The sequence below is a fragment of the Pongo abelii genome, chromosome 18 (genome assembly GCF_028885655.2).
Source record: "Pongo abelii isolate AG06213 chromosome 18, NHGRI_mPonAbe1-v2.0_pri, whole genome shotgun sequence".
Classification (NCBI taxonomy): domain Eukaryota; kingdom Metazoa; phylum Chordata; class Mammalia; order Primates; family Hominidae; genus Pongo; species Pongo abelii.
Window position 1 is genome coordinate 48,935,423 of NC_072003.2, and position 27,411 is coordinate 48,962,833.

The window sequence follows — 27,411 nt, forward strand, 5'->3', positions numbered from 1 at the left end:
ACACCCTAAATGACCCCCACCAGAGGCCTGCTGCATAAAGCACGGGGCATCCACGCTACACAAGCCCCAAGCAGCTAATAAGAAGTAGGGAGATGTATCCGCCGAGGTGAGAAGCTCTCTGAGGTCTAATACTAAATGGAAAAAAAGCAAGTTGCAGAATGATAGATCCAATATGGTATCATTCATTTTTTAATCAAAAATCAATATAACATTGTTTCTATGGATACACATAACACTATATTTCACTGAACGTAAGACACCGTGGATGGTAAAATGCACGATTATTTTATAGACCACTGAAAAAGAAAAACAAAAACCACTGTCAATTAAACCATGACAAGCCACTACTTGAAAGATGCACCTCAATTTCAGAAATGTTAAAATATGTCTTAGAATCTATGAAATACGGTATTATGTAAAGGTGTAGGAGAAGGTCTGGAATCAAGAAAGCCAAAATGGTAATAACAGTAGTTAATAAGTAATAAGTAGGTAATAAGTAGTTAATAAGACAGCCTGAAGCCTATCTTTGAAATTTTTACAAACAGAATACATTTATGGCCAGACACAGAAGCTCATGCCTCTAATCCCAACACTTTGGGAGGCTGAGGCGGGAGGATGGCTTGAGCCCAGAAGTTCAAGAGCAGCCTGGGCAACACATAGTGAGACCTCATCTCTAGAAAAAATAAATAAATAATTTAAAAATTAGCCAGAAATGGGGCCACATGCCTGCAGTCCCAGACACCTGGGAGGCTGAGGCAGGAGAATCGTCTGAGCCCAGAAGGCTGCAGTGAGCTATGTTCACACCACTGTACTCCAGCCTGGGCAACAGAGCGAGACCCTGTCGCTATTTAAAAAAATAATAATAATAAAGAACACATTTATGTATTACTGTGATATTTGATCACATTTAATTGTTTTACAATAATGAGGGAAGGCTTTCTCTGCTCCTCACTTGGAGGTGAAGTGATGCTGATAACATAGGGGCCTGCACTGGTCACAGAAGGAACGGGCATCCGCACCGCTAACGCACGGTGGGGCTCACGTGCCTGAGCAGGTGGGGTGCCGCAAAGCTTTGTGAAGAGGAGAAAAAAAGCTCTTAGGAATGTCCAGAGGGGAAAGTGCCATTGGAAAAAAAAGAAACAACAGAAAGAGAATTTGATTGGGGGAAACAAACAATTCATAATCCACTCATAGAGGGCTACTCAGGGGCTGAGGGTTGGCCCCCAAAACAGCTCCTCCATCTCCCCTCACTGCCCTCTGCAAAAGCAGTTTGGAAAGTCATAATGCCATCCTGAATGCATCCCTCACTAGGGACCTCCTCAGACTCAAGCTTCTAATTCCACCTTAATATCCAATTCAGTGTGTCGGGGACGGCTGAACCTCGGCCTGCAGCCGCCACATCACCTTGCCCTGTACACAAATAAAAATAGCTTTGGTGCTCAGAGCACCGGTTCCCTTGTCTTATCCTCTGGGGGTCCCGGGAGCCGCGCGATCCGCGAATGGAAACCACGTGTGATGGAAATACATAATGAACAAAGAGGCTCTGCGGATGCATCCTTGACCTTCCTGCTTTTCCTTGACTTCTCCACTGCCATTGTCCCTATGAAGCCACAAACAGAATGACACCGTCGTGCGGGTGACAGCCACAGAATGCCTTCCATTGCCAATTTCTCCAGGAGTTAAGCAGAAAATGGATTTAATCAGAATGATAACTGATTCACGTCGCCATTTATGCAAATAACAAAGTTTTGGCAGCTCAGGCCTCCATTTGTACAGCTCCACTTGCCAGGCACTGGGCCTCCAGTCTGACAAATTTGCTCCTCTGCTCCATCATCTGTGGCCTTACAGAGCAAGACCAAAGTGCTGGCAATTGGCTTGTCCCAGGAAAAGGGACCACCAAAAGCTAAAAGCCCACAGTCACCTGACACAGCCTCAGGGTCCAGGAGAAACAGGGCACCGCCCACTCCCCCACACAAATCACACAGGAAACTGCTATAAACTGGGGCTGATCTCCAAAATCTGACTTCTGAGCATTTGCTCATCCGCAGGATCTAAGAGAGCCCAGGGAGTGGGGTGGGTACAAAGGATATTTGCCACTGTCCCCTCTAGATCCGCCCCCACCTTGGTCCATTCCTGCTCTGTGTTCCTGCAGAGACTGCAGTGGGGGAGGAGAGAGAATTGGGGTAGTTATTCTCCCAGCCTCTGCCCTGCCCTGCTGCACACCTCTCCCTCAGCAGCCTCCCTAAAGCCACTCTCTCCAGGTGGCCTAAATGCCCCTCCCCGCAACCTGGCAGGTTCTCAGGATGATGTCCCACTCCTGGACAGTTCCCCTTCTTCCCCTGCCTGCCTCTGCAAATGAGCCCTTTATTAAATGCTCCTCCATTTCCTGGTTTGAGTGCGCCATCTGTTTTCTGTTGGGACCCTGACTAAGGGGATATCCTTTAAAGAATTTTTAAGTAAATATGTCTGCAAGGTGTTTGTTGAGACTGTGATAAAAAGGCATTCAAGGAAGCAGTGTGAAAGATGCCATCCGTGAGACTGGAGAGACAGAAAGTCAGTGATCAGACACGCAGCCCCAGAGAATGTGGTCGAAGAGGGCATCTTCCAGTAACTCACTCCTCCGCTGCCGGGGGCCCCCATCCCTCCTCTGTGATCTGGCTGTGTGGAGTCAATGACCAGTGGCTTTCTCCCTGCAACTCCATCACAGGGCAGACAAGTCAGCCTGGCAGTGTGGTAAAGGAAGGAGGAGAGAGTGAACCCACCAGGCATAGTTGCTTCTGAAGCCCAGCTCTGGGTCTCTTGCTTGACACCCCATCAGTGCTTCTCAAATCCCACCCCCAGGAGCCGGAGCATCTTCCTGTGCTATGCAGACGGCTCATTCTCCCAGGAGATCATGGGCTCTGAAGGGCGGGAGCCAACTGTGTTTATTCATCACCTCACACATGATGGTATGACGGTATGACGAAGCACCCAGTGCTTGCCTCCTTATTATCTGTCTCCCCAAACAGGGTAGGGATCCGGTCTACTCAGGTTGCTGCTGTATTTCAACACGCAGCCAGGGCCTAGTACATACATACTAGGAGCTAAATTAAAAACTGATGGGGCCAGGTGTGGTGGCTCACACCTGTAATCCCAGCACTTTGGGAGGCCAAGGTGGGCAGATCACCTAAGGTGAGGAGCTCAAGACCAGCCTGGCCAACATGGCAAAACCCCATCTCTACTAAAAATACAAAAAATTAGCCAGGTGTCTGTAATCCCAGCTACTTGGGAGGCTGAAGCAGGAAAACCGCTTGAGCCCAGGAGGTGGAGGTTGCAGTGAGCCAAGATCTTGCCACTGTACTCCAGCCTGGGAGAAAAAAAAAAAAACTGATGAGGCTGGGTGCAGTGGCTCACACCTGTAATCCCAACACTTTGGGAGGCTGAGATGGGTGGATTGCTTAAGTTCCAGATCAGCCTAAGCAACACAGTGAAACCCCATCTCTATAAAAAAAAAATTTAATTTAAAAATAAAAATGAGTGGTCCGAAATATGAACTGCCCCCTCCACTGAAGACCGAAATGCACCCTGGGGTTTGTCCCGCGGCCCCTGCTCTCCAGCCCCCAGGAAGCCATGGGAAGAGCCATTTCTGGAATGGGAAGGGAGGTGTGAGGAGGGTGTGGCTTGGTGGAATTTGAGGAGGGGAAGGCTTCTTTCCGGTCCCGAGGAGACGGCCCAGCTGCAAGCCCCCAAGAATTCCTGGTGCTCGTGCAATCCAAGGGAACAACTTAGCACCACCCAGGCCACTTCCAACAAATCACCGAGTAAGTATTTCCTGAGCATTTACTATGTACCAGGCCTGCCACAAGGCCAGAGACAGGAATAGGCATGAGGGAGACAGCACAGGACGGGACTCCTAAGAGGGTCACCTTCGAGTGGCAGAGACAATAATTCAAAAACATCAAGCAATCACTGCCATAAAGAAAATAAATGGTGTGATGTGTTTGGCGTTGAAGGGAGCCACTGCTGCGGGAGACGGGGGAGGGTGTCAGCAAGGAGGGCGGCGCTGAGGAGGTGACCTTGGAGACACAGAAGGAAGCGAGAGAGCTGTCCACGTGAAAAGCTGAAAGAACACCCAGGGAAGGCGGGTGGTGCAAAGGCCCTGCAATGGAATGAGCACGGCCTGTTGACGGCTCAAGAGAAGGAACTGAGGCTGGGCACGGCAGCTGGCACAGGTATCCCAGTGCTTTGGGAGGCCAAGACAAGAGGATTACTTGAGGCCAGGAGTCTGAGACTAGCCTGGGTAACTTAACAAGACCACATTTTTTCAAAATTAATATAAAATAATTAGCTGGGCATGGTGGTGTGCACCCATAGTCCTAGCTACTGGGGAGGCTGAGGTGGGAAGATGGCTTGAGCCCAGGAGTTCAAGGCTCCAGTGAGCAACAATCGTGCCAGTGCCCTCCAGCCTGGGTGACAGAGTGAGACCCCATCTCCCAACAACAAAAGCCAGACACAGTGGCTCACACCTGTAATCCCAATACTTTGAGTGGCTGGGGCAGGAGGAATTTTTGAGGCCAGGAGTTCAACACCAACCTGGGCAGCATAGAGAGACCCCATGTATGCAAAAAATCAAAAAAGTAGCTGGGCACAGTGGGGCATGGTGGCGCAAGCCTATAGTCCCAGCTACTCGGGAGGCTGAGGTGGGAGGATTGCTTGAGCCCAGGAGGTCGATGCTGCAGTGAGCTGTGATAATCAAGCAGGAGGAGGAGAAGCCCCAAGAGGCACAGGGCCAGGCAGGGGAGCGGATTCATCCCCAGGGCGGTGAGGGAGGAGCAGAGTCAGACGCAAGCTGTCCTGAGGACAGCAGAGGGCAGTTGAGGAGAAAAGGCTGGGTACAGGCTGGGTGCCCACAGGCAGATGCCAGCCATTGCTCCTCCTAAGTCTCCCTGCTGCCTGCCCCTCAGCCACCTTCCTTCCACCTACCCCCCACAACACACCCCACCAACCCTCAGAGGGGTCAGACCCGCTCCAGCAGATCTGACCTCATCACCCCCATCACGAGGCAGCACCAACCCGCTCAGCCAAGCCCTTGGAGAGGCTGAGACACTCCACATCCAAGGGCAGGGACAGAGGTGCAGGCGTGCTCCCCCAAGCTGGTTGCCATTCCCCCACCTGCAGAGCCACCTCGCCTGCCTCAGTCTTCCCACATGCACCCCCATACCCATGACGTCATTTCCAAAGGCAGCCAAATCCTAGCCAGTCAACTCCAAAATAAAACTGTTTAACACAAAATGAAGCATTTTATAATCCCCTGTACATTTTTTCTCTGAGTTGGCACAGAGTGTTTAAAAACACTGCCAAAACACTCAACCAATAGTAGCGCTTTATTTTAGACCAGTGCCAGAGTTAAATTTCCTTGCTCTTTTCCTGTTCTGAATCCCCCGCCTCTCCCTGCTCCCCGGCTTTTGCTGCAACACTAGAAGCAGTTCCTCCTGATCGCCCCTCTGAGCCACTAGGCCAGTGGGCTGGGGTGCTGGGGAGGCTGTGACCAGAGGAAAGTGGAATCCGCATTACGGGATGATCTCCTGCTGGGAGCACTCCTTGAACTGCAAGCCCCAGTCAGCGGGAGATAAATTTGGTTGGTTTCTCATTTTGTTTGGGGATGTTCTTTATTTTTCTGTGTTAGGGTGTCATGTTAGGGATGCCAATCACAGGATCTCAAGGTTTGAAGGAACCTGATAAATCACCATGCCCATCTCTCAGCCCCAAGCCTGCATCCCACTCTCCTCCCCCTGACACTCTCTGATGTGTTCATCTCCAGGCTTGCAAAGACTCTCACTAACCAAAACATCACTCCTTACACATAGGCCAGGCAGGTGTCCCTGGGGACTTCTGGAATTGGTCCTGGTCTGGCCCTTGGAGTATCAACATTAATGGAGAAAGGGGTGGACGGGTCTCATCCCCGCTCCCCCACTGCCCTGGCACACAGAGGCATCTTATCCAGAGGCAATAATAAAAGCATCAGCCACTCAAGCCATACCTTCACCGTCATAGGAACAGGCCCCCATGGAACTGGTAGGGCTGGCTGGACTTCCAGCCAAGCTCTTGCCTACCCCTCAGTTCAGGAGGTCAGGTCACCTGCTCTCTAGATTAAATGGCCTCAGCTCCTTCTCTCTTTGGGCTGCTTCTGCTGCCAGCATCTATCCCCACTTCTTCTGCTAGCAGCACCCTGATTTCCTCTGGGGAAACTTTTTAGGTCTGCTATTCAGAGCACTTGACTTGACCTGAGCCAAAAGCCATCGTGGCATTCCTCAGAGCTAGGAGATGCAGGAAGACTGGGTCCTTCGCCCTTCACTGGAGTCCCTGGATTCAGCTGCACCTGAAGCTAGTCCTACACCTAGGTTTCTATTTACATGAGCCAATACATTGCACTGTTTGATTTCAGCTGGTTAGAATTTGGTTGTCTGACACTGGTCGGCATGGAATCCCAACCTTCCAACTTGCAAGCATGACCCTGAGGCCTCTCCTTCTCTGTCCTCCCTGAGCCACTCCCTCCAGCAACATACAGAACAGACACTCTTTCTGCTTCTGCTGACAAACAGCGTCAGAGTACAATAAATAACCCTTTGGCAGTGAACCGGCTCCTGTTCTTCATTTCCACACCACTCATGCAGACACTGGCCAGTACTGAACCACTGGACTACCCCACAGAGGGAGGGGACCAACCGACTCATAGGAGTCCATTCAAGAATCCCCTGGCCAAAGTTATCGAGGGGCCCAGTAAGCTACACAAGGGCAGGAACTGTTGTCTGTTTTGCTCACCCAATGCTCACCCAGTGTTTTGCTCACCCAGTTCCCAGCACACAGTAGATGCTTTAAAAAAAGCCTCTGTGGCCAGGTGTGGTGGCTCACACCTGTAATCTCGGTACTTCGGGAGGCCAAGGTGGGAGGATCAACTGAGTCATGAGTTCAAGACCTGGCCAACATGGTAAAACCCCTTCCTACTAAAAATACAAAAATTAGCCAGGTATGGTAATCCCAGCTACTCAGGAGGCTGAGGCAGGAGAATTGCTTGAACCAAGGAGGTAGAGGCTGCAGTGAGCCGAGGTTGTGCCACTGCACTCCAGTCTGGGTGACAGAGTGATACTCTGTCTCAAAAATAAAAGCATCTGTGAATGAATGCACACGTGCCAGGGGATGCTGTGGTTCTAAGGAACACACCTCTCTTTCATCTGTTAAGTTTGCTTGTTCCTTTGAGTGCCTGGAATTGTGGAGTAAGGGATGGAGGAAGAGAGCATCACTTTTCAGCTCTGTCTTAAGTCTGTTCAGGCTCATATAACAACAACACCATAAACTGGATGGCTTCTAAACCACAAACGTTTATTGCTCACAGTTCTGGAGGCCGGGAAGTCTGAGATCAAGGTGCTGGCAGATTCTGTGTCTGGTGAGGGCGCATTTCTCATAGACAACATGGTCTTGCTGCGTCCTTACATGGTGGAAGGAGCTGGGCAGTCCTCTGGGGGGGCCCCTTTTGTAATAGCACTCATTCCATTCTTCCAGAGGCTTCATGACCTAATCACCTCCTACAGGCCCACTGCTTAATACTACCACATTGGGGATTAGATTTCAACAAACGAATTTGGGGGACAAACAAACATTCAGACCATAGCCAGTTATAATAAAGGACTCTTCTAGAACAACTCCCCTCTGTTTGCCTCTTTTACCCCAAAATCAGGTCAGGATCCCAGCTGGAGGCTATTCCTATCCTCACCCACAGGCATTTCTCAAAGCTTTTGCAAACCTCAAATTGGTAGTAACCGAGATTGATTACTCAGGGAACACAATTTTCAGATCTTTATGCCCAACAGAATCCAGAATTAGCACAAGCACCTCCAGGAGAAAGGCAGCAGGGCCTCTCTGGGGGGCTCTGGCCTTTGCTTTTCCCACCCAGGGGTGAGACAGAGGATAAGGAGGGCAGGAAGTGCTGGCCTAATGAAAAAGCAGACCTGATGGGAAAGGAAGAGCAGCTCCACGTGACGGGCCCCGAGCTGGCTCAGTGACACTGAGGTTTTAGAGCTATACACTAATACACTAGGGGAAAAAGCTTATTATTGAAATATCTACAGAATAAAGAAAAGACCTTGTTAGTGCAATTTTAGAATACGTAGCTGCATCCCTCTTTCTCCTTCTGGCTGATGGCAAATGATGTGGTTTTTTGGTAACACTTGGGTGATATAGTCTGGCTCTGTGTCCCCACCCAAATCTCATGTGGAATTGTAATTCCCAATGTTGGGGAAGGGGCCTGATGAGAGGTGATTAGATCATGGGGGCAGATTTCCCCCTTGCTGTGCTTGTGATGAGTGAGTCTCACAAGATGTGGTTGTTTAAAGGTGTGTGGCACCTCCCCCTCACCCTATCTCTCCTGATTCACCATGCTATGATGTCCTTGCTACCCCTTCACCTTCCGCCATGATCGTAAGTTTCCTGAGGCCTCCCAGCCATGCTGCCTGTACAGCCTGAGGAAATGCAAGTCAATTAAAAACCTCTTTTCTTCATCAATTACCCAGTCTCAGGTAGTTCTTTATAGCAGTGTGAAAATGAACTAATATACTGGGTTTCTCAGGAATGCACGGGAGAGGTTCAGCATAGCTGGCTGATTTCAGAGTCGCCTCTCAACACCATCTGGGCACATGAGCCACTCAGGCTCAAGGCTCCGACTAACTTGGTGGCTGCCCAGCCTCTCTCGAGCCTGGCCTGAGACCTGGACATAATGTTGTAGGGGCCAAGCTGCTGGTGGATGCCACGAGGGCTTGACACACCATTACCCCACCCTCCACCTCCCAGAGCACTGCCCCCAAAGGACCAAGCAGCAGAAGTTCAGGGGGACCATGGCTTTATGGAACACCCAAGGTGAAGGGCACAACTTCTATGAAGTTTGTTAGAATTCAAGGGTCAAAGTCACTCTTCCACAACATGCAAACAAAGAAAAGGTCCAGTGCAAATGGTGTGAGGTCTGTGGGTCTGGAGACCTCAAAGACAGTGAGCTGGATGTGGCATTCCCAGAAGCACCCATGAGCCAGGCAGGAGCTGCATATACACGGGCACCTCCTGCCAGAGAACATGGGTGCCCTGCAGGCTGCACTAGTCCCCTGTCCACCCTGGGAGCTGCAATCCCACCCCCCACCCCCCACCCCACCAGCAGTTGGCAGATAACCTTAGAGAGTGCTGGCTAAGCTACCACCTCCCTGTGTGACCTGGGACAAGTACTACCTCACTAAGGAGCCTGGTCCAATCAGTGCCCTGGCTGTGTTTGAGAGACTGGTTCTGCTATTGTTTCAACCACATTCAAACCAAAAAAGGTTTGAGGATATACACACCAAGGATTCTGCTTCCCTAAAATTCTAAGATTACCTGACTAGACACTGTCAAAAGCAAAAGTATTGGTTATCAATTGATAACTGATACCTGACTATCTGGCATTTCATTGCACTCTTTTACTACTTCCTATTTGTCTGCATGTAATTCCTACCTCCTAAAGAAGATGTCTGTGGCTCCTGACCACCATTCACGGGAGCCCCTCCCCAGCTCTCAGGCCCAGTGGTCTGCATGGAGCTGCCCTGATTCCCCGCACCCAACCCTGACCCTTGCTAACATGTATGTTGTCTCCCTGGCCGCATCATGGGTGGGGGTGAGTCTTGGTCCTGGCCATTCTACAGAGTCAACCTCAGGACTTCTACCCTGGCAATGGTAAGAGGCTGCTCATTCCATTGTCAATGCTGAGTCGAGAGGTTGGAGCCTGGAGGCACTGGGGCACCTCTGCTGATGTATACATGGTGATGGGGTTCATGTCGACAGACTTGGGGCAATGTCTCTGGAGGCCCTGGAGGACCAAGCTTGAAGCCAGCCTTACATCCGCATTTCTCAGTTCCTGGAGCCAATGAATCCTCTATTTTCTGCTTGTCAACTTGAGCCAAGTCTCTATGCAGATAGTACATTAACTGAGGACCTACTATGTGCTGGCAGCCAAAAGGATCACAGCAACTTCATCTTCCAGCTAGACTATACATTTCCCTTAACAGGAACGAATGAACACCCACACACAGGCATTCACAGCCGCGAATACATGGCAGGTATGGTATCACTGCTTGCTGACAGGTGCCCTCTGGAAACTCCCAAGATGAAATGGACAACAGCAGGCTGGACCCAGACCACACCGGGAACACACGTACAACCAGCCTAAAGGCCAGTTTGGTGTACATCCTGGGCCCAGGAGGACACCGGAAGCTTTGGCTGCTGCCAGGAAGGTAACAGAAACCGGGGACAGCCCACCTCGCTCCCCCAGAACCATCTCCAGAATCAACCCCCAGGCTCATCCCAGGGGCTGTGTGCAGCAGCAACACCCATGATGCCAGGCGCCACACTGGATCCCACTCTGGTGCACCCTTGGAAACCAAAGAATCCATGAAGCTCAATTATTCAGAAAATCATGAAGGTGGTCAAGCAGGCTGGGTAGGAAAGAAGCAAAAGCCTCCTCCACTTTGGAGAGTCCTCAAAACCTCCAGAAAGACACATAGACTGTAGACACATAGACACAGTCTATGCCTTTTTTCCCATGGAAAACAAAAGAAATGCAGAATCTTCCACCTTGACCCCTGCCTTCTATATTGTTAGATTTGTCATCCAATTTTGGAGAGGTTTACAGGCCCGACAGTGTGATAACAGCATTCGCTCTATGTAATCAAGTCAAGGGAGGGATGCTCTGCAACCTGCGGACTTCGCAGGCAGTGAATAAGAATGTCAGCAACTAAGAAACAAGTCCCCACCACCACCACATTACCACCAGGAAGGAACCCAAGACACAGCTGTCTAAGCCAAGACTGAGAACCACCGTCTATGCAGCCTGCTGGTTCCCCAGCTTACTCCGGATGGTTCTCCATCAGAAGCTATCGGAGGGCAGGGGCAGGCAATTTACGGAAGGCTTCCACAAATGCCACCAGCCAAGCAGACCCAGGCTGGCCCGTGGTCCACCCTGCCCATCCACTTCCCTCCCAAGTGGAAGCCTGCTAGCAGGTCAGCATCTTCCTGAGAGCTATAGAGAATAACCTCTCTGTTCATCAAAGCCCCTCTTAAGGACACTAGAGAAGGAGGCTGTTTAAAGACCACCACAGCACTTCATCACACAAGTCGAAGCATCCTTTTGTGAAGTGAACACCTTCTCCACTGAGCTACCTTTTATAATAGCCTCCGCATCCCTAGAGCCCAGAGGGTCCCTGCTAATAGTACACACTAAAGAAACACTTATTGAATGAATGAACCATCTCTTCCATCTCTAAACTTACCCTTCTGATTATACATTAATTGAGGACCTACTATGTCCAGAACTTCTGTTTTTTCTATCTCACATCCCAAAGCACTGTATCCGTGGCATTTCCACTTTCCTTACTGCACACACCCCTTTGTTTGCAGGAGGGCTGTAGCCTCCTTAGCCCCAAGATCAAACATTCCTTGAGCAACTACTACGTGTTCTAGCCACAGGCCAAAGCAATCCTGCAGAGAGGGAAGAGAATAAGACCCCAAGCCTGGACATCATGGAACACAACCTGACCAGTGAGATGGTGTTGGCAAACTTTTTGATCTGTGCCCTTCTGGTATTTTTAAAATGGTATTTCCTTATGGTTTAAATTTGCAGTTCCCTTACTATAAACGGGGTTCTAATTTTTTTTTTTTTTTTTTTGAGACTGAGTCTCACTCTGTCACCCAGGCTGGAGTGCAGTGGCATGATCTCGGCTCACTGCAAGCTCCACCTCCTGGGTTCAGGCCATTCTCCTGCCTCAGCCTCCCGAGTAGCTGGGACTACAGGCACCCGCCACCACGCCTGGCTAATTTTTTGTATTTTTAGTAGAGACGGGGTTTCACCGTGTTAGCCAAGATGGTTTCAATTTCCTGACCTCATGATCCGCCCACCTCGGCCTCCCAATAAATATTTTTTAAATATTTGGGATCCCACTAGTATTTCCTTCTCTGGCTCCATTTCTGTCCATTTCTGTAGTTTGCACATGGGAGATAATCAAAACATCTAACCACCAGTGCGGCATCAACGGATCAGAGACGGTACAGACCTTGGGGAAGGCCAGGCATCTCAAGCAGGCTTGGCTGTGCCTCAACCCAGCCTTTGCCATGTTTTTTTATGTTGATTTATTGGCTATTTTCTTAGCATTTGTAGGAGCTTCTTACACATTAAGGAAAATATCTTTTGCCTGTGATATGTGTCCCTGGCTTGATTTATTGTGGTTTTCACAATGTAGAAATTTTTTATTTTTATGTAGTTGAATGTTTTGACTTTGGTTTTATGGCTTCTGACACTGGGGATATATTTAGAAAGGCCTTCCTCACTCTGATACTATTGAATTAAAATATTTAAAAGCTCTCTGTTTTCTTTTAGTATTTTAAAGTTTTCTTTTTATGTTTAGATTCCTGATCCACTTGGGATCGAGTTTGGTGTCAGGAGTGAGGGAAGGATCCAATTTCCTTTTTGGGGGATGGCCACCTTTTCATCCTAATTCCAGTTGCTGAGAGAGCCATCTGTCCTCCACTGTCGTGCAGTGACACCCTTCTCATACACTAGATTTCCAGTTGTATTTGGGTCCATTTCTGTTTCACACCACTTCAAATCCTTTCCGCTCCAGAGCAATCTGAGTTGGTTTCTGTCCCCACTCCCTGTTCCTTTTCCAGAAGATTCCTTCTGATGCCTGCATACCCACTTTTTCTCATGAACTATAAATTCAGCACATCCATTTCTAAACAAATCTTATACCTTTGCTTTCATTAGCTAACATTAAGCCAATAGGTTCATTTAGAGGAAATTGGCATATTTATGATACTGAATCTTTCCACAAGAATAAGAATAAGGTCTCTTCTGTGTTCCCTGCCTTCCCCCCACCGTAATTGATTTTGTTTGTCTGTCCTCTCCATGCCATTTGAATGTTTCTTACTGGCTTTGCTCCCTGGTTTTTATACATTTTGTGGCTGACATAACGGGACCATTTCTTGCTCTGTGTTTCCTAACTCGAAACTGTATGCATGCAGGAAAACTCTTAAGGTGGGGGGGCGGATATCAATTGTGCTCAAGCCCCCAGCCTTTTGCACCATGTGAAGTCAGCTGACACCAAGGCCCCGAGTGCATTCCCTGTGGGCAGAAGAAGCCCACACCCAGCACCTGTGTATCAGGTAGCACAGTGTCTGGCACTGGCCCCAGCCCCACGCCGCACGACCAAAACAGAGCCAGTTCGAGGAGCGCCACAAGTCAATAAGGCAGGGAGCCCCTCATGCTGTTGGAGCAAGAAAGGGGCCTGAGCCGGCACACAAAGGCAAGCGCTGGCCAGCCAGCCGGCAGCACACGGCTGGCAAAGGTGCCAGCTCCACACAGCCCCAGCCTGTAATTGGGGCCCACAGGTCACTCTGGCCACAGCTGAACAAACCAGGGTATAATTAACTTTCCACCCGGCTTGTTGCACAGTAGCATTTCACCTTCGCCAGAAAAGGAGGGCCCACCTTTCACAGGGGCTAGGGAAACACTCTTTGGTCCCAGTCCTCAAGAAGGGATAGCGGAGCGGGGAGCCGCAAAATTAACCCACCAGGAACACATGTTTTGCTGCTGCTATTTGAACAAAGTCCCCCCTCTTGTTTTTTTGGAAGTTGAGCATTCAAAAAAGCCATCTGGAGTTTAGTTTGAAATTGCTCACAGTCCCCAATCTGTGTTCTCAAGCACAGGCAAGCTGTTCCGACCTCGGAGCTTGCCTTTACTGACAAGATCTGTAACCTTGAGCAAGATCCTCCAGCTCTCTAAGACTCAGTCACCCAATTGCAAAATGAGGACGAATGGTAGAAAATAGTGCCTAGATTTGGGAGGCCCAGGCAGGAGGACTGCCTGAGGCCAGGAGGTCATGATCAACCTAGGCAACATAGCAAGACCCCATCCATACAAGAAAAAATTAAAAATGAGCCAGGTGTGGTGGGGCACGCCTGTAGTCTTAGCTCAGGAGGCTGAGGCGGGAGGATCACTTGAGCACAGGAAGTCGAGGCTGCAGTGAGCTACAAATGGCACCACTGCACACCAGGCTGGGCAACAGAACAAGACCCTGTCTCTTAAAAAACTAATTAATTAAAAGAAATAAAGACAGTGTCACCTTGGACACCAAAGGTGATTGTTATAAAGACTAGGTGAGATGATTCATTCATTCAACAAACATGTTGAATTCTACTCTAGCGCTGGGCTAGAACATAACGGGGAACAAAACAGGTATGGCTGTTGTCCTCATGCAGCTTAATAGTAGGAAAAGAGATGGGTGAGAAACACGTGAAAGACAATTACAGAAAGGGATGGGCGCTCTGGACTGTGTGGGCGTGGGGGCTGCAGAGGGCCAGCAGGGAGGGCTGCAGGGCGTGTGTTCCAGGCAGAGTCCCATAGTGCCTTGCGGGCAGTAGGCACTGAAAATACAAAGAATGTCAGGACTACAGCCCTCACGGCAGTGTGGAGGAGGCAACACCTGCTCACACATTTGCCCCCAGCACCAGACTGCCAGCCCCTGGAGGGCAGCACGCACCCCATCTGCTTCAGAGCCACCTCTCTAGGGCCCACCAGGAGCCTGGCCCAAGTCAGAGATCAGGGAACGGAGCTGAAGGGAAGACACCAATGCTGAGCTCCAAACTGGTCCTGAAGGCGATTTCTATTCCAAGGCAAGTGCCTGGAGCCCGCAGTCTTACTACCTACAACAAAAAGCCATATCAGGCCAGCAGCCCCTTTAGCAAAGAGGTCAAAGACCCCAAAAGCTGTCAAGTGCTCCAGCCCCGGGGACCTGGGCTGGCATGTTCCAGGACTGGCACAGCACAGACCCCTGCTGACAGCCCACTGTGGACACTCTGAGGAACAGCACTAAGAAAGTCAGGTCTCAAGCATGACAGCGCAGACGGAGCACCCACACGCCCTCCAGCAGCCAGCCTCTTAATTCAGGCCAAAGCAGGGGTCAACATAAATTGCAGTGTCTTTAAAAGGGAGTATTTACACCAGGAAGTGATAAATCCAGACTACAGGCCCACAGGTGACTGACTTCAGTGAGCACATAAAAAACCACCATCACCCCATGGGCAAACCAAACCTCTTGCACCTGCTTCTATGGTACCCCAGGCAGTTCCTAGAGAAACTTTCTAAAGCAGTCCAAGTCCTCCTGGCTCCTAGAAGATGATGATAAACACCCCCTGCTGGAGTTTAAAGGACCCAAATTTGCTTGGCCAGTGCTTCACAAATTATGACGTTATTTGTTCCAACGTGATTTAAATCAGTGAGACCTGAATTGACAGGGACTGCCCATCCTTGGCAATTCAGACAGCCACCAAATCCTTTGCCATTTCCTGACTTGGTGCCCACAAACAATGTCTCCATTAGGAAAAGAGAAGCCCATCACACTTACCCAGTCAGCCCCTATCTACACTGTGGCAAAAAGCCTCATCTACGGACATCTTAGTCTAAATTTAGTATTTTCATAGAGTATGGACACAGTACCTGCAACCCAAGCTTCCTGCCCTTGAGCACTGCTATTTAAAAGACAGAGTTCCCCCTAGCAAAAAAAACAAAAACAAAAAAAAAACAAAGAAAAATGGCGAAGACCAGGTAACCACATGGGAACCCGTTCATAACATGTTATGTGACAAACACAGAACATGAAAACGTATGTGCTCACAACCACAAGCATGCGAACGTGTGGCATCCTGTGGCCAGGGGCTGGAGAGGAACAAAGAAAAACCAAACAAACATCAGGGCGGGAGAATGAATGGAGAGGACTGGATTTTTGCTCTTTTCAGTTTGTGTCATAAAAATGCAATGTTTGATACCTTATGGGTTTAAGGCTGGTTTTTCGTCAGACACAAATGAGAGCGAGAGGGAGAGAGAGGAACAGGACTTGATGGAGTTGTCCAAGATCTTAAAGTCCACGCTTCAATAGCTCATGGGCCCAGCATGCCACTCCTGCTGAGGAACAACAGAGAGGTGCCTTCTCGAGCTCCCAACTGGAAATGAAGGCTCCTTAGTGCAGAGGCCAGGCTCCAGGTTGGGGATGGGGGTTCTTCCATCGCGGCCATTCTGGCATGAAGCTCCCCTCCCACCCCTGACGGGTGAGCATCCCCTCACTTCAGAAAACCCCCAAACCTCACCACAGCACTCTCCCAGATTCTGAGGGGGCAAAACGCTGCCCCCAATCTCCCCCTCAACACCACCCCAACTGCCATAGAAAGACACAGAAGCAGTTTTCAGGAAGAGCCACATTCACGGTCACCACCCACAAATACACCCCCGACACCCCAACACACAGCGCTCTCCCCAGAAGGCCAATGGCTTGAAAGGGCTGACCCTGCCAGGACACACCCATTTGGGGAGGCGCGTGCTGCCTCCATGTTCCAGCAGCAACAGTGCCTATGAAGGGGAGGGTTGTTCACACCCCAGGTCACGATTCCTGAGGAGCAGACCCTCTGCTCCAGGCCAAGCGGGCAGGCCCTCTGGTTCCCACAGAAACATCTGCAGGGCACCATGGTCTGCCCAGCCTGCGCCCAGCGCAGCCCTCTTGAACACGGTCTCTGCTGGGCTTCTATCAAGTGACCAGTGGTGTGCGTCCAGCAGACCCATCAGCCTGGCCAGGGGGAGCCTGCGATTGCACATTTATATCAGTTCCAAACCTTTAAATCAGAGGCCGATTTTCAAACAACATCTTATGCTAAAGCCCCAGGTATAAAACAGTCTTTTAAGGTGAATCGCTCTGACTGGACTGGACATCAGTGCCTCCTCAGTCTGACAGGCCCCAGTACTCACCTCCTACGCCCCAAACACACCACACCACAGCCCCAGAGATACCTCTGGGAACACAGTTCAAAAACCACTGCACAATGGAAGGGTGTGGAGGCATTCCAGGTAGGGAACTGTTTTGAATAATACATACACAATTCCCGGAGGTTTATCCCATCATTGTGTAATCCTAAGAACCCAAGACCTGGGGGAAAATAACTCCTCACACATCTAGGAAACTATTCCAGGCTGGGTCACGCCTTTACCGGGTGGTAATGAATTTCTCAGGGATGCGCTTAGGCAAGGTTGTTTCCCTCACTCTTTCAAGGAATTTCTGACTCCCTTCCAATGCTCCAGGGTTTGGGGGTATTCCTAGCTCCTGCATCCCTACAGAGGTCATTAGCAGGGTCCTGTTAGGAAGCGGGCAGGAGTATCGGTGGATACCACCAGCATCAATAAAGACAGCTGGGGACCCTGCAAACAGGGCTGCCATGGATTTCACCTGGAGTCAGAGGCTGATGAGAGAAGGGTTTGCCACTGGGAGGAGGAGCCTTCCTGGGGACCAAAGCACAATTAGCTACCAGTTCTTATCTCTGGCTCAGACCCCCATATATATCCCAGTTTCACAGTTTCCTTTCTCCACCTAGAAATGCCACCATTCTTTTTTCCCCCCCTTTTTTGAGACGGGGTCTCGCTCTGTTGCCCAGGACAGAGTGCAGCAGCATGATCTCGGCTCACTGCAACCTCCGCCTCCTAGGTTCAAGCGATTCTTTTGCCTCAGCCTCCCAAGTAGCTGGGACTACAGGCACGTGCCACCACACCTGGCTACTTTTTGTATTTTTAGTAGACACGGAGTTTCACCATATTGGCCAGGCTGGTCTTGAACTGCTGACCTCATGATCCGCCTGCCTCAGCCTCCCAGAATGCTGGGATTACAGGCATGAGCCATCATGCCCAGCCCAAAATGCCACCATTCTTAAAAGTGAGACTGAAAGACAGGAGAATCTCCTTGATTTGAAGGGCTGGAGGAAGGGGCAGCCTCTAAGAGCTGCAGGAACTCAAGAAAGCACAGCTTAGCAGAGGGCCTGGGGCCCCACTCTAACAACTACACAGAATGGCCTATTCTCTTGCATTTAGAAAATAAAGAGAACAACTTTTCATTAGATCAATTAGTTGATTGTAAAGTAAGTGGCAATATTTCATTCTCTTATAGTTAAGATTCCATGCTAATTCTTGGCTAAATCAAGAAATATACCAACATCTGTAATATTATTCCTCAAGTAGGATGAGGGTCAATAGCCCAGGGTCCAGAGGAGGTCCTAGCTTGGCCACCAAACAGCTATGTGACCTCGGCCAAGCAATCACCTTTTCCTCCCTTTGCCCTAGTATTTCCCTTGGGGAAATGAGGAGACTTAAAAAGCGAACATCATAGGTCCCTTCTAATTCTGATTTAGAATTGAAAACTAACCATCACCTCTGCCTTCTGGTTGCAATATCACAAATTCCAAATGACTGGGGTTTGGATTACTGGGCCCCAAAATGTCCAAAACTGTAAGATTCCTCTTAGGTCTATTATTATTATTATTATTATTATTATTATTATCATTATTATTATTATTATTATTATTATTATTATTACTATTATTTAAAATCTGTTCCTCCAGAGGTTGAGAATGGGAACTTGGTCTAGCCAGCGCTGTGCAGGCACAGGTGTCACTAGAGGGCAAATCATAGCAGTTCCCCAAACACTTAGTTTCAAAATTCCAAGATGATATGAGGAGTAGAAAAAGTGAGAACTTTGGGTGCCAATGTAATCCCTACCAGTAAATGTTCCCCTCAACAGGTGATGGGTTCCCTTTAAAATGCAGGCCTGAGATTTCAGGCCTTCTTCCACAAACCAGTATCCAAGGAGTTTCATCAACAACCCTGATGGAAGAAGGTCTCTCAGGAAGACTATGTAAGGAACACAGATCCTATGGACTCCGTCTGCAGATCTCAGAGCCCAGAAATGTGTCATCTCTGCAGCATGGCTGCCACATCCCAGGGAATGCACATGCCCTCTGACTCCCCACCCCAATCACCCCAGACAAATACACATATACACACACAACTCCCGAAGTCTTCAGTAGCTCCTAGAAAACTGGTCTTACACACCCTCTCCAAGGCACCGTGTAAATGGAGAACAGAGCTCCAGTCAAATCTAGCAGAAGCAACTCCCAGCTACCCTTCTCCTACTACTCAGGGAAGCGTGAGGTCAAGCACAGAGTTGGAAACAGGTCCCTTTTTCATGGGCTGTCCTTGGCCTTTGAAATTCTCCTCATCCCATCACAAGCTCTGCCTCAGAGCTTACTCCTTTATGCAGCTTTCCACACTTAAGCTGCTTAACTTTGCACTAACAACCTCTTAATTACTGTGTTTCCAAAAGGCCTTCCAGAAATTCAGGGTGCAGATCCACCCATTCATGGCCTGAGTACCAGAACACAGCTTGCAGGGAGAGGGGGCCAGGACGGAGCACCACCATCTAATTCCTGTCTGCCAGAAAGCTGTTGCTTTTATTTTTAATTGTATTTAAAAGGCGGATACAGGGTACCCAAGACACCACAATAAAATGACATTAACTGTAAAATTACATTATTAATTCTTTAATCTCACTTGAGGCTTCAAGCTGTTGCTATGTCCAATTACCCGTGTAACCACCTGTCAGAGTCCCGGGGCTGTTTTGCATTACCTCCAGGACAGCGGTGGGCCCGGTGGTCCGTCAGGTCTGCCAGAGACTCGAAGTCCTGCTGACAGTGATCACAGGTGTAAATTGATTCATCCTCCATGTCTTCATCATCCTCATTTCTCTCCTCTTGACTTGTCACGCTGTTCCTGTCTTCCAGCGCACGGCTGGTTTTCCGATCGCACTCCGGCTCTCCTTCTAGGCCTCCTGCCAACAGGAAGAATACAGTCCATGTCAGCTGATGGGGTCTTGGGAAAGGGTTTTAAAAGAATCGCCCGGCATTTATTAAGATACATTTAATTACTCTACCTCCCGGGGTCCATTATCCTTGACACCTCTCAGTATATTAATAGATGGAGTTTTTTTGTAGCATGTGGTGCCATAATTCTCAACCAGATTCTTTAATTCTTGGTGCAAATCTTCTAGGGGGATTTCCTGTCATCTCCCCTCTGTGCATGGATGCTGGGGGCCGTGACCCATCAGAGAGGAGAAAAACCTTAGTATTTTGTCTCCTAAAAACCAGATTCGGTTACACACCTTTTTAAAGCCTCCATCAGCTGTTCCTAACACACCTAAACTTTTAGTTTTCCCCACAGCCTTGCAATTTAGAGCTGGGAGATCTTTTAGCCAAGTTCACCTTCCATACAACAGGCCTCCCAGGACAGTAACGTTGGCTCAGTTCTTTGCAAAGATGTCCAACTCTGAAATAAAGGAAGTACACGTTTGAAGAACCATGGATGGTCGAATCTCAAGCTTAAAATGCGTCCAGGCTGGGCATGGGAGCTCACACCTATAATCCTAGCACTCTGAGAGACCAAGGTGGGAAAATTCCTGAAGACCTGGAGTTTGAGACCGGCCTGGGCAATATAGCAAGACTCCATCTCTACAAAAAAAAAAAAAAAAAAAAAATTTAACTAGCCTGGTATAGTGGTGTGTGCCTGTAGTTCTAGCTACTCAGGAGGATTGCTAGAGACCAGGAATTCGAGGTTACAGGGTACTATGATCGTGCCACTGTACTCCAGCCTGGGCCTGGACCCTATCTCTAAAAAATATAAAATAAAATAAATAGTGTCACCTGTGACCTGGTACAGGCCTAGACAGTTAGAATCAGTCTTGGAATGATCTCACTGATTTCTTTAAAATAAAACAGCTACTGTGCTTAGCACTGTGCAGCGAGTGGCTAATCTATAGGGAAAAGTGAATTCGTAATCATAATGATGCCTTGCAATTGTGCTGTGTTCAGTGCTTCTTCAAAGCCACCATTATATATGCACAGCCCCATTTCACAGTCTTGCATATCCTAAACTCAAAGAAGGCTCAAAGGATCATGTGATCCAACCCCCTGCAGAGAGGGACAGCTTTGTTATTTCTGTCTCACAGGTAAGGTACCTGGCATCCAGCCAGAAGAAGCAACAGCCCAAGCACCCTACAGAGGCTCAGCTGAACTTTGTGACTCCTGGTCTAGTTCACTTCCCTGCACAACTGTGGGAAATGGAGCACAGCCCCAATCTTACAGATTAATAAGACACACCAGGAACTTGTAAATCAAAGTGCAAAAGCGTGTGGTAAATATAACACACAGAATGTATCAGTAATGCTAATAAATGTCAATGGATAAAACTTGTCTGTTAAAATGCAGAGGCCCTCGGATTGGAAAATAAAAGCGTGTGTTGTCTCTTCCCACAGCCCGTCCTGGAAAACAGATTTACCCATCCGGAAACTAGCTGCACTGATTTAAATCAAAGAAAGAGATCTTATTATCCATAAAGGTGTTTTTGAAAGCATATATACATATGCAAAAGTGCGTGTATGTGCACATGTATGTACATGTGTGTACATGCAACATCACAGTTACAGGAAAAGGCTCAGTGCACAACCTGCAAACCCCTGAGGGCGGGCACCAAAGCAAGAAAGAGAGACAAGAAGCAAAGAATGCACTCAATTCAAGGTGGAAACCACAGTCCTATGAATATTTCAATTTGGAAACAGATACTGTTATAAGGGCTCTATTTCTCCCATCTGCACAGAACATGCCCTTCCAAGCACCCGACATCAAGAACCTGGGAACACAAATCGGCTCATCAGAGAGCCAGCTGCTTCCTTCCAAGGCGGGGAACATTGCACGACATGCCGCCTGGAACTGCGCAGAGGCAGTAAAAATCAATGTTTCCATTTGTGGCCCATCAAAACATCTCTCTTCTTACCAATTAAGGGATGTACAGTTTTTAGGTTCTTTTATTATCAGAACGCGCCAACTCCTGGCAATACAGAAATCCCATTAAAAGCCAGGCAGCATATTTATCTCAGGGAATCTGATCTGCCACTGCAGTGAGGGTAAGAAATAGAAAGCAAAGAAATGAGAAATATCATTTGGAGCCTTCGATATTGTAAGTCATCACACAACCATGGTTACACAGTCAAGTGCCCGTCTCCGAAATTCCTCCTTTACAGTCTTTCCTTAATAAAAAAAATGTTCTGTAGAAAGGGAAAATAAAAGAGCCATAATTCTGGCTTTATCTACTACACCGACTCTCCAGATAATAAGTTACAATCAGCACCACACTTGTGCTACTTTACTTAACACACAATTTAATAGACATATTTAAATTATCCCCTCATTATTTTTCTGCCGTATTTACTTGGCAGCACTTTCTATAATAGCTCATCTAATCCACAACTGGAACCACAAACATCACAATGCATTTGATCTCTTTAAATCTGGTACATCCTGTTGACTCGGGAGTAGATAAATCAGAATGTCAACTCTCAGGTTTTTATAAGGCAAAGACCCATAAAGTCATCCAAGAGTATAAATCTGTTTTAAGCAACTGTCACCTCCCCTACGGCCAGCTACTAATGGGAAGGGAGGGTGGCTGTGCAGAAAGGGATGGAGACAGAGGCGAGCTCAGGCCACACAAAGGCACGGACCTCATCCTCTGGGCTCCCAAGGGGTCCCAGCCTGGCCCTCAGGAAGGTGACACAAGACAGGGAAGACTCAGGGGCCTGAAGAAGTTTTGGGGAGTGGGACTTCCCTGAAGACCCAAGGGCCCCTCTGCTGATTCAGCAGAATCAGGCGCTGGAGAACAGGAAGGCCTCCACCCCAGGCAGGGTTTGCCTCTTGCAATGCACTTTCATGCCCAGGAGTTTCTGAACCTCACCTTAAGACAAAAGAACAAATGGTGTTATTTTTCCATTTGCAGATGAGAAAACTGAGCCTCTGCAAGGCCACCCAAAGCCATGCCAGGATCGAATCTACACGTTCACGTGTTCATTAAGCAGCACACCTTTCCTGAAGTCCCAGGGCCTGTTGGAGCCCCAAGCTCTTCAAGGCCCAGGAGGCAGAAGTTCTAGCAACAGCGAGCTCCAAGGACATCAGTCCTACCTGGAGACCCTCTGGGGTTCCTCTTTTCCAGGCCCACCTGCTCTGTTGCTCAGTAAGTCCTGGGGATGGAATGATTGGACCTTCCCTACTCCTTCAACCCAGCTCCGCCTGTCCTGTGTGCTGCTCTGTCCAGCCCCAGAGGCCCCCCAGCTGGTCCCTGCCCTGAGTCTGGGCATCACCTGTGCAAACTCAGAGAATATAGGGCCCAGAGGCCCAGCCCCTGGCCCTGCCTTGTGAGTCCCATCACAAGCACTGGCTCATTTCTATGACCTGGGCTAGAACTGTAGCTCACTGGTTCCTCCAATCATCCCAGATCCCAGTGAAGCAACTTCAACAGGCCGAGGAGAAAGCCAATGGCTCAATGCTTTTCTGCAGAGGCCTCCAGGGCTGGGGAGGACTTCCCGAAAACAGCCAGCTGGCTCCTTTCCCTCTGGCTCCTCCCCTGTCCTCCTGGGGGCTGTCTGCAGCAGCATGAAGACAGCTCGCTCAGGGAAGGCCCGAGCCAAACGGATTTCAAATCAGGGACCTCTCCCTCAGGGCCATGTGCATGGGACGGAAACCGAACCAGTGCTGTGAACGCTGACCTGTCTGTCCAGCTGACAAGATTCCCTACCTCCCACAGCTCATGCTTTCCACGGCGGACAACTGTTTTCTGATGTGCACACCTGTATCCTTTTGCCCAGGCATGCCCCAAGAACAGTGAGCATTGATTAAGCACTCGATGCTTAATCAAGTGCAGGCACCTTACGAGTTGATGTCATCATATCTCCATTTTACAGGTGAGGAAAGCAGAGCTCTAGGAAGTGACAGAGCTTAAGTGAGGCCGCAGAGAAGTAGTGGGGCTGAATTTCAAGCCCACTGCACGTGACTCTTAACCACTCTACTACATGGTTTCCTCACAGCAAGACGCAATGAACACCTGAGCCAGGTGTTGGGAGTTTGTAAAACCCCTCAAAGTCCCATGTAGGGTCCTGGTCACAGCCCCTAAGGTTCAGCAACAGCTCTGCTGATCTCTCTTACTTATCGCCCATCTCCACAGCCTTGAAGGTCATCTTTCAACCCCATAAACTGCCAAGTCTCTTTGGTCCAGGGCTTCCCACTCCTGATCTCCAGCAGGAAGATTTCCATTAAGTCTTCACACAGCTCCCAAAGATCTCCACCAGCCTGGGCACCTACGGAACTCGGGGCCCCGTTACTCTTTCCCCAGGGCTCTCTTCCCTTTGCAGTCAGAGCTCTCAGCATCACGTGCACTCATGCTTTTGTGGGCTAATTTGTCTACTTTCTCTCTCCCTGTGGCAGGCTGCATTTTCCACAGACTGCCACAGCAATATCTCCCACCCCACCTGCCCTTCTGCAGGGAGACCTTGACTCCCCCATCATAACGAGGGACCGAATTCTCCTCCACAGTCCCCCTCGGGGCTGGCCAGACTCAGTGGCTCCTTAACCAACAGGATGCAACAGAAGCGCTATTCTAAACTTCTGAGGCTAGGTCAGACGGAGGCTTGCAGCTTCCCCCTGCGTCTCCTGGGACACTCCCCCTTCAAGCCCAGCAGCCATAATATATGAAGCCAAAGCCACATGGAGAGAGAGCACATGCGGGCTCCAGTCAACAGCTCCCAGCTTCCAGCACCGACTTCAGCCATGGGAGCACACCATCTTGGACATCTCACCCCAAGAAGCCTTTGGATGACAGCAGCTCCAAACACCATGCGGCTGCAACCATACAAGAAACACCCAGTGAGACTGCTAGCTGAACCCAGTTAGCTCATAGTACTGTGAGAAGTAGTAATAAATTATTGCTTCAGGCCATTACATTTTGGGATGGTTTGTTACGTAGCAATGGATAGCAGACCTTCTCGCCCCACACTGGACTATAAGCTCCATGAGAGCAGGAGCTGTGTCTAATTTAGCTCAGTGCCACCTCCCCCAACTCTGGCATACAGATGGACATATAGTAGGGGCTCAATAAACGTTGAATGAATGGATGAGTGAATTAATTGATTGGTTTCAAAAAAGCAGGCCTCTGAATCCCCACACAGGTAGAGGCAGAAGGAGGGGAAGGGGCCACAGTGCAGTTTATTGTCTGACGATAAGTATTAGATTGAACCATATAAGGGTGCCATCTTTTTAGGTCAAAAAAGTTGAATATTGGCAATCTCAAATGGCTCAGCCTCACATATAATGAGGTTGCCCTGTCCTGCCAGCTTCTTCATGCAGCCAGGAGGAAGAAGGTACACCCACACCAGGAAATCCCACTACATCACACCCACCCAAACCCAGCTTCCCTGAACCCAAGATATGGACTTGGGGGACATTCTCTGAGCAAAGAGAGGAAATAACAAAACCTTTCACCTCAATCACGTTTCACTGGAAAGCAGTGAATTTTCAGGCCGGTCACAATGGCTTACGCCTGTAATCCTAGCACTTTAGGAGGATGAGACAGGAGAATCTATTGAGTTTGAGACCAGCCCAGGCAACACAGTGAGACCCCATCTTTACAAAAATTTTAAAAATTAGCCAGGCATGGTGGTGCACGCCTGTGGTCCTAGCTACTTGAGAGGCTGAAGTAGGAGGATCGATTCAGCCCAGGAGTTGGAGGCTGCAGTGAGCCTTGTTCGCACCACTGCACTCCAGCCTGGATAACAGAGCAAGAGTCTCAAAAAATTAAGTAAAAGTAGTGAATTTTCCCACCCCACTGAGCTACTGCCCTTAAGAAAGGGCTTGCATTCAAGATGATGACGTTGAGAGCAGACAGCGGACCCTGCAGAAACGCTGTGCAGCAAGACAGCTGGCCCCATGCCCTCTGGAGGGAAGGAGCAGCAGAGGCCTTGCCAGGGGCAGAGGGCCTTGCCAGGGACAGAGGGAGGTGGCACAGCCTCCCCTACACCCTGATGGGATGCTGAGTATGGTGTGAGCATCTCCTGGTACCATTTTACACTCACACTGCCCCATTTCGATGAGCACAGAAACTCTATGTGGTAGGTACAATGGATATCCCCATTCTGCAGGTAGGTGCAATGGACTTGCCCACTTTGTCAATGAGGAAAAAAAAAAACAAGGCTCAGGAGCCCATTCAAAGCACGTGCCAGGAAGGGCAGAGCAGGATTTGTATCCAGGTCTTCTGACTCTAGATCCTGAGTCTTTTTTTTTTTTCCCCAAGACAGAGTTTCACTCTGTCACCCAGGCTGGAGTGCAATGGCACAATCTCAGCTCACGGCAACCTCCGTCTCCCAGGTTCAAGTGATTCTCCTGCCTCAGCCTCCTGAGTAGCTGGGATTACAGGCAAGCACCATCATGCCTGGCTAATTTTTATATTTTTAGTAGAGACGGGGTTTTGCCACGTTGGCCAGGCTGGTCTCAAACTTCTGATCCACCCGCCTCGGCCTCCCAAAGTGCTGGGAATACAGGTGTGAGCCACCACACCCAGCCGATCCTGACTCTTAACCATTATACGGAAAGGCAGAAAGGGAATGCCTGCAAAATCACGGGGCAGGGGACAGCTGGCTGGGTCCACTGCCAGGAAAAGGGGAACGGGGAGAGGCCCCAGGGGACCAGACTGCCCACATGCTGCCAGGTCTGAGAACAGGACATTTCCTACCTTCCCAGCAGGGCTTCGCGAGGTCATGAGCCAGGGCCGCCAGGGCAGCCAGGGCCTCACCCTCCCAAGGGCCAGCTAGGAAAGGATCAGCCAATGTCAGCCCCTGGCCAGCACACGAATCAGAAAGAAACTCACCCAGAAGGATGCCTCTTCCTCGCCCTCATGTCCCGGGAGTCAGCTAGTCAGCAGGGAGCCCTGGGCACACTGAAAACTTCTCGGCAACCATCAGACATCCCACCTCTGGGGCCGCATGGCTGAGTATCCACATGATGGAGGCAGGGGGCCAGGAGCTGCCTCCATGCACCCGAGACAGAGAGACCCAGGACAGAGCTTGAGAGACGTAAGACAGACCAGGGTCAACAATCACACTCACTCACCCATTCTTTCCTTCATTCTTTCCACAAATATTTATTAAGTGCCTACTGTGTGCCAGGCATAACACATGCACATTTGCTACAACATATGGGGTGCTCCCCAACCCTATTTATCTTGGCGGCCTCAAAGCCCACACAAAGGCTGGCACAGAAAAGATGCTTAATAAATATGGGGTGGGCAAATGAGTGATTAGATGAATAAATGAATGCCCAAGAGGATACGCTAAGTAGTAAGGGCCGGCATCCAGGGCTGGGGCTGGTCGGGGACCCAGCTTCCAGTCTTAGCTCCAGTACACCTCAGCCCCCAACCATGAGTGACCTTGACCAAGGCAAGTCCCCCACCTGAGCCTCTGATTCCTCATAGGCCCAAAAGCAGCCTGAATCTCATGAATGCCATCCTCTCCAACCTCACAGTGGGGAGGCGGGGCTCACCTGAATGCACAGCCACTATGAGACAGGCATGCAGCTCAGCTCCACATCAGGGGTTATAGGAGCCTTGTGGGGTTTCGAGGGGATAGGGGAGGC

General features: G+C 49.4%; 1 protein-coding gene across 16 annotated transcripts in view; it reads right to left on the reverse strand.

Moving 5' to 3' along the window:
* The window catches only part of ZNF423 (zinc finger protein 423), a 371,381-nt gene that overhangs the window by 223,250 nt on the left and 120,720 nt on the right, over positions 1 to 27,411 (reverse strand). For 12 of the 16 annotated variants that reach the window (XM_054533877.1, XM_024234050.2, XM_024234051.3 and 9 more), the window contains one exon: positions 19,539 to 19,739. In XM_054533877.1, coding sequence (XP_054389852.1) covers positions 19,539 to 19,635 — 97 coding nt within the window. In that variant the 5' untranslated portion in view covers positions 19,636 to 19,739. Of the gene's footprint in view, positions 1 to 19,538; positions 19,740 to 20,069; positions 20,234 to 24,584; positions 24,628 to 26,647; positions 27,302 to 27,411 lie in introns of those variants that run through there. The other 4 variants (XM_054533870.2, XM_054533880.2, XM_054533878.2 and 1 more) reach the window with 4 other exon arrangements.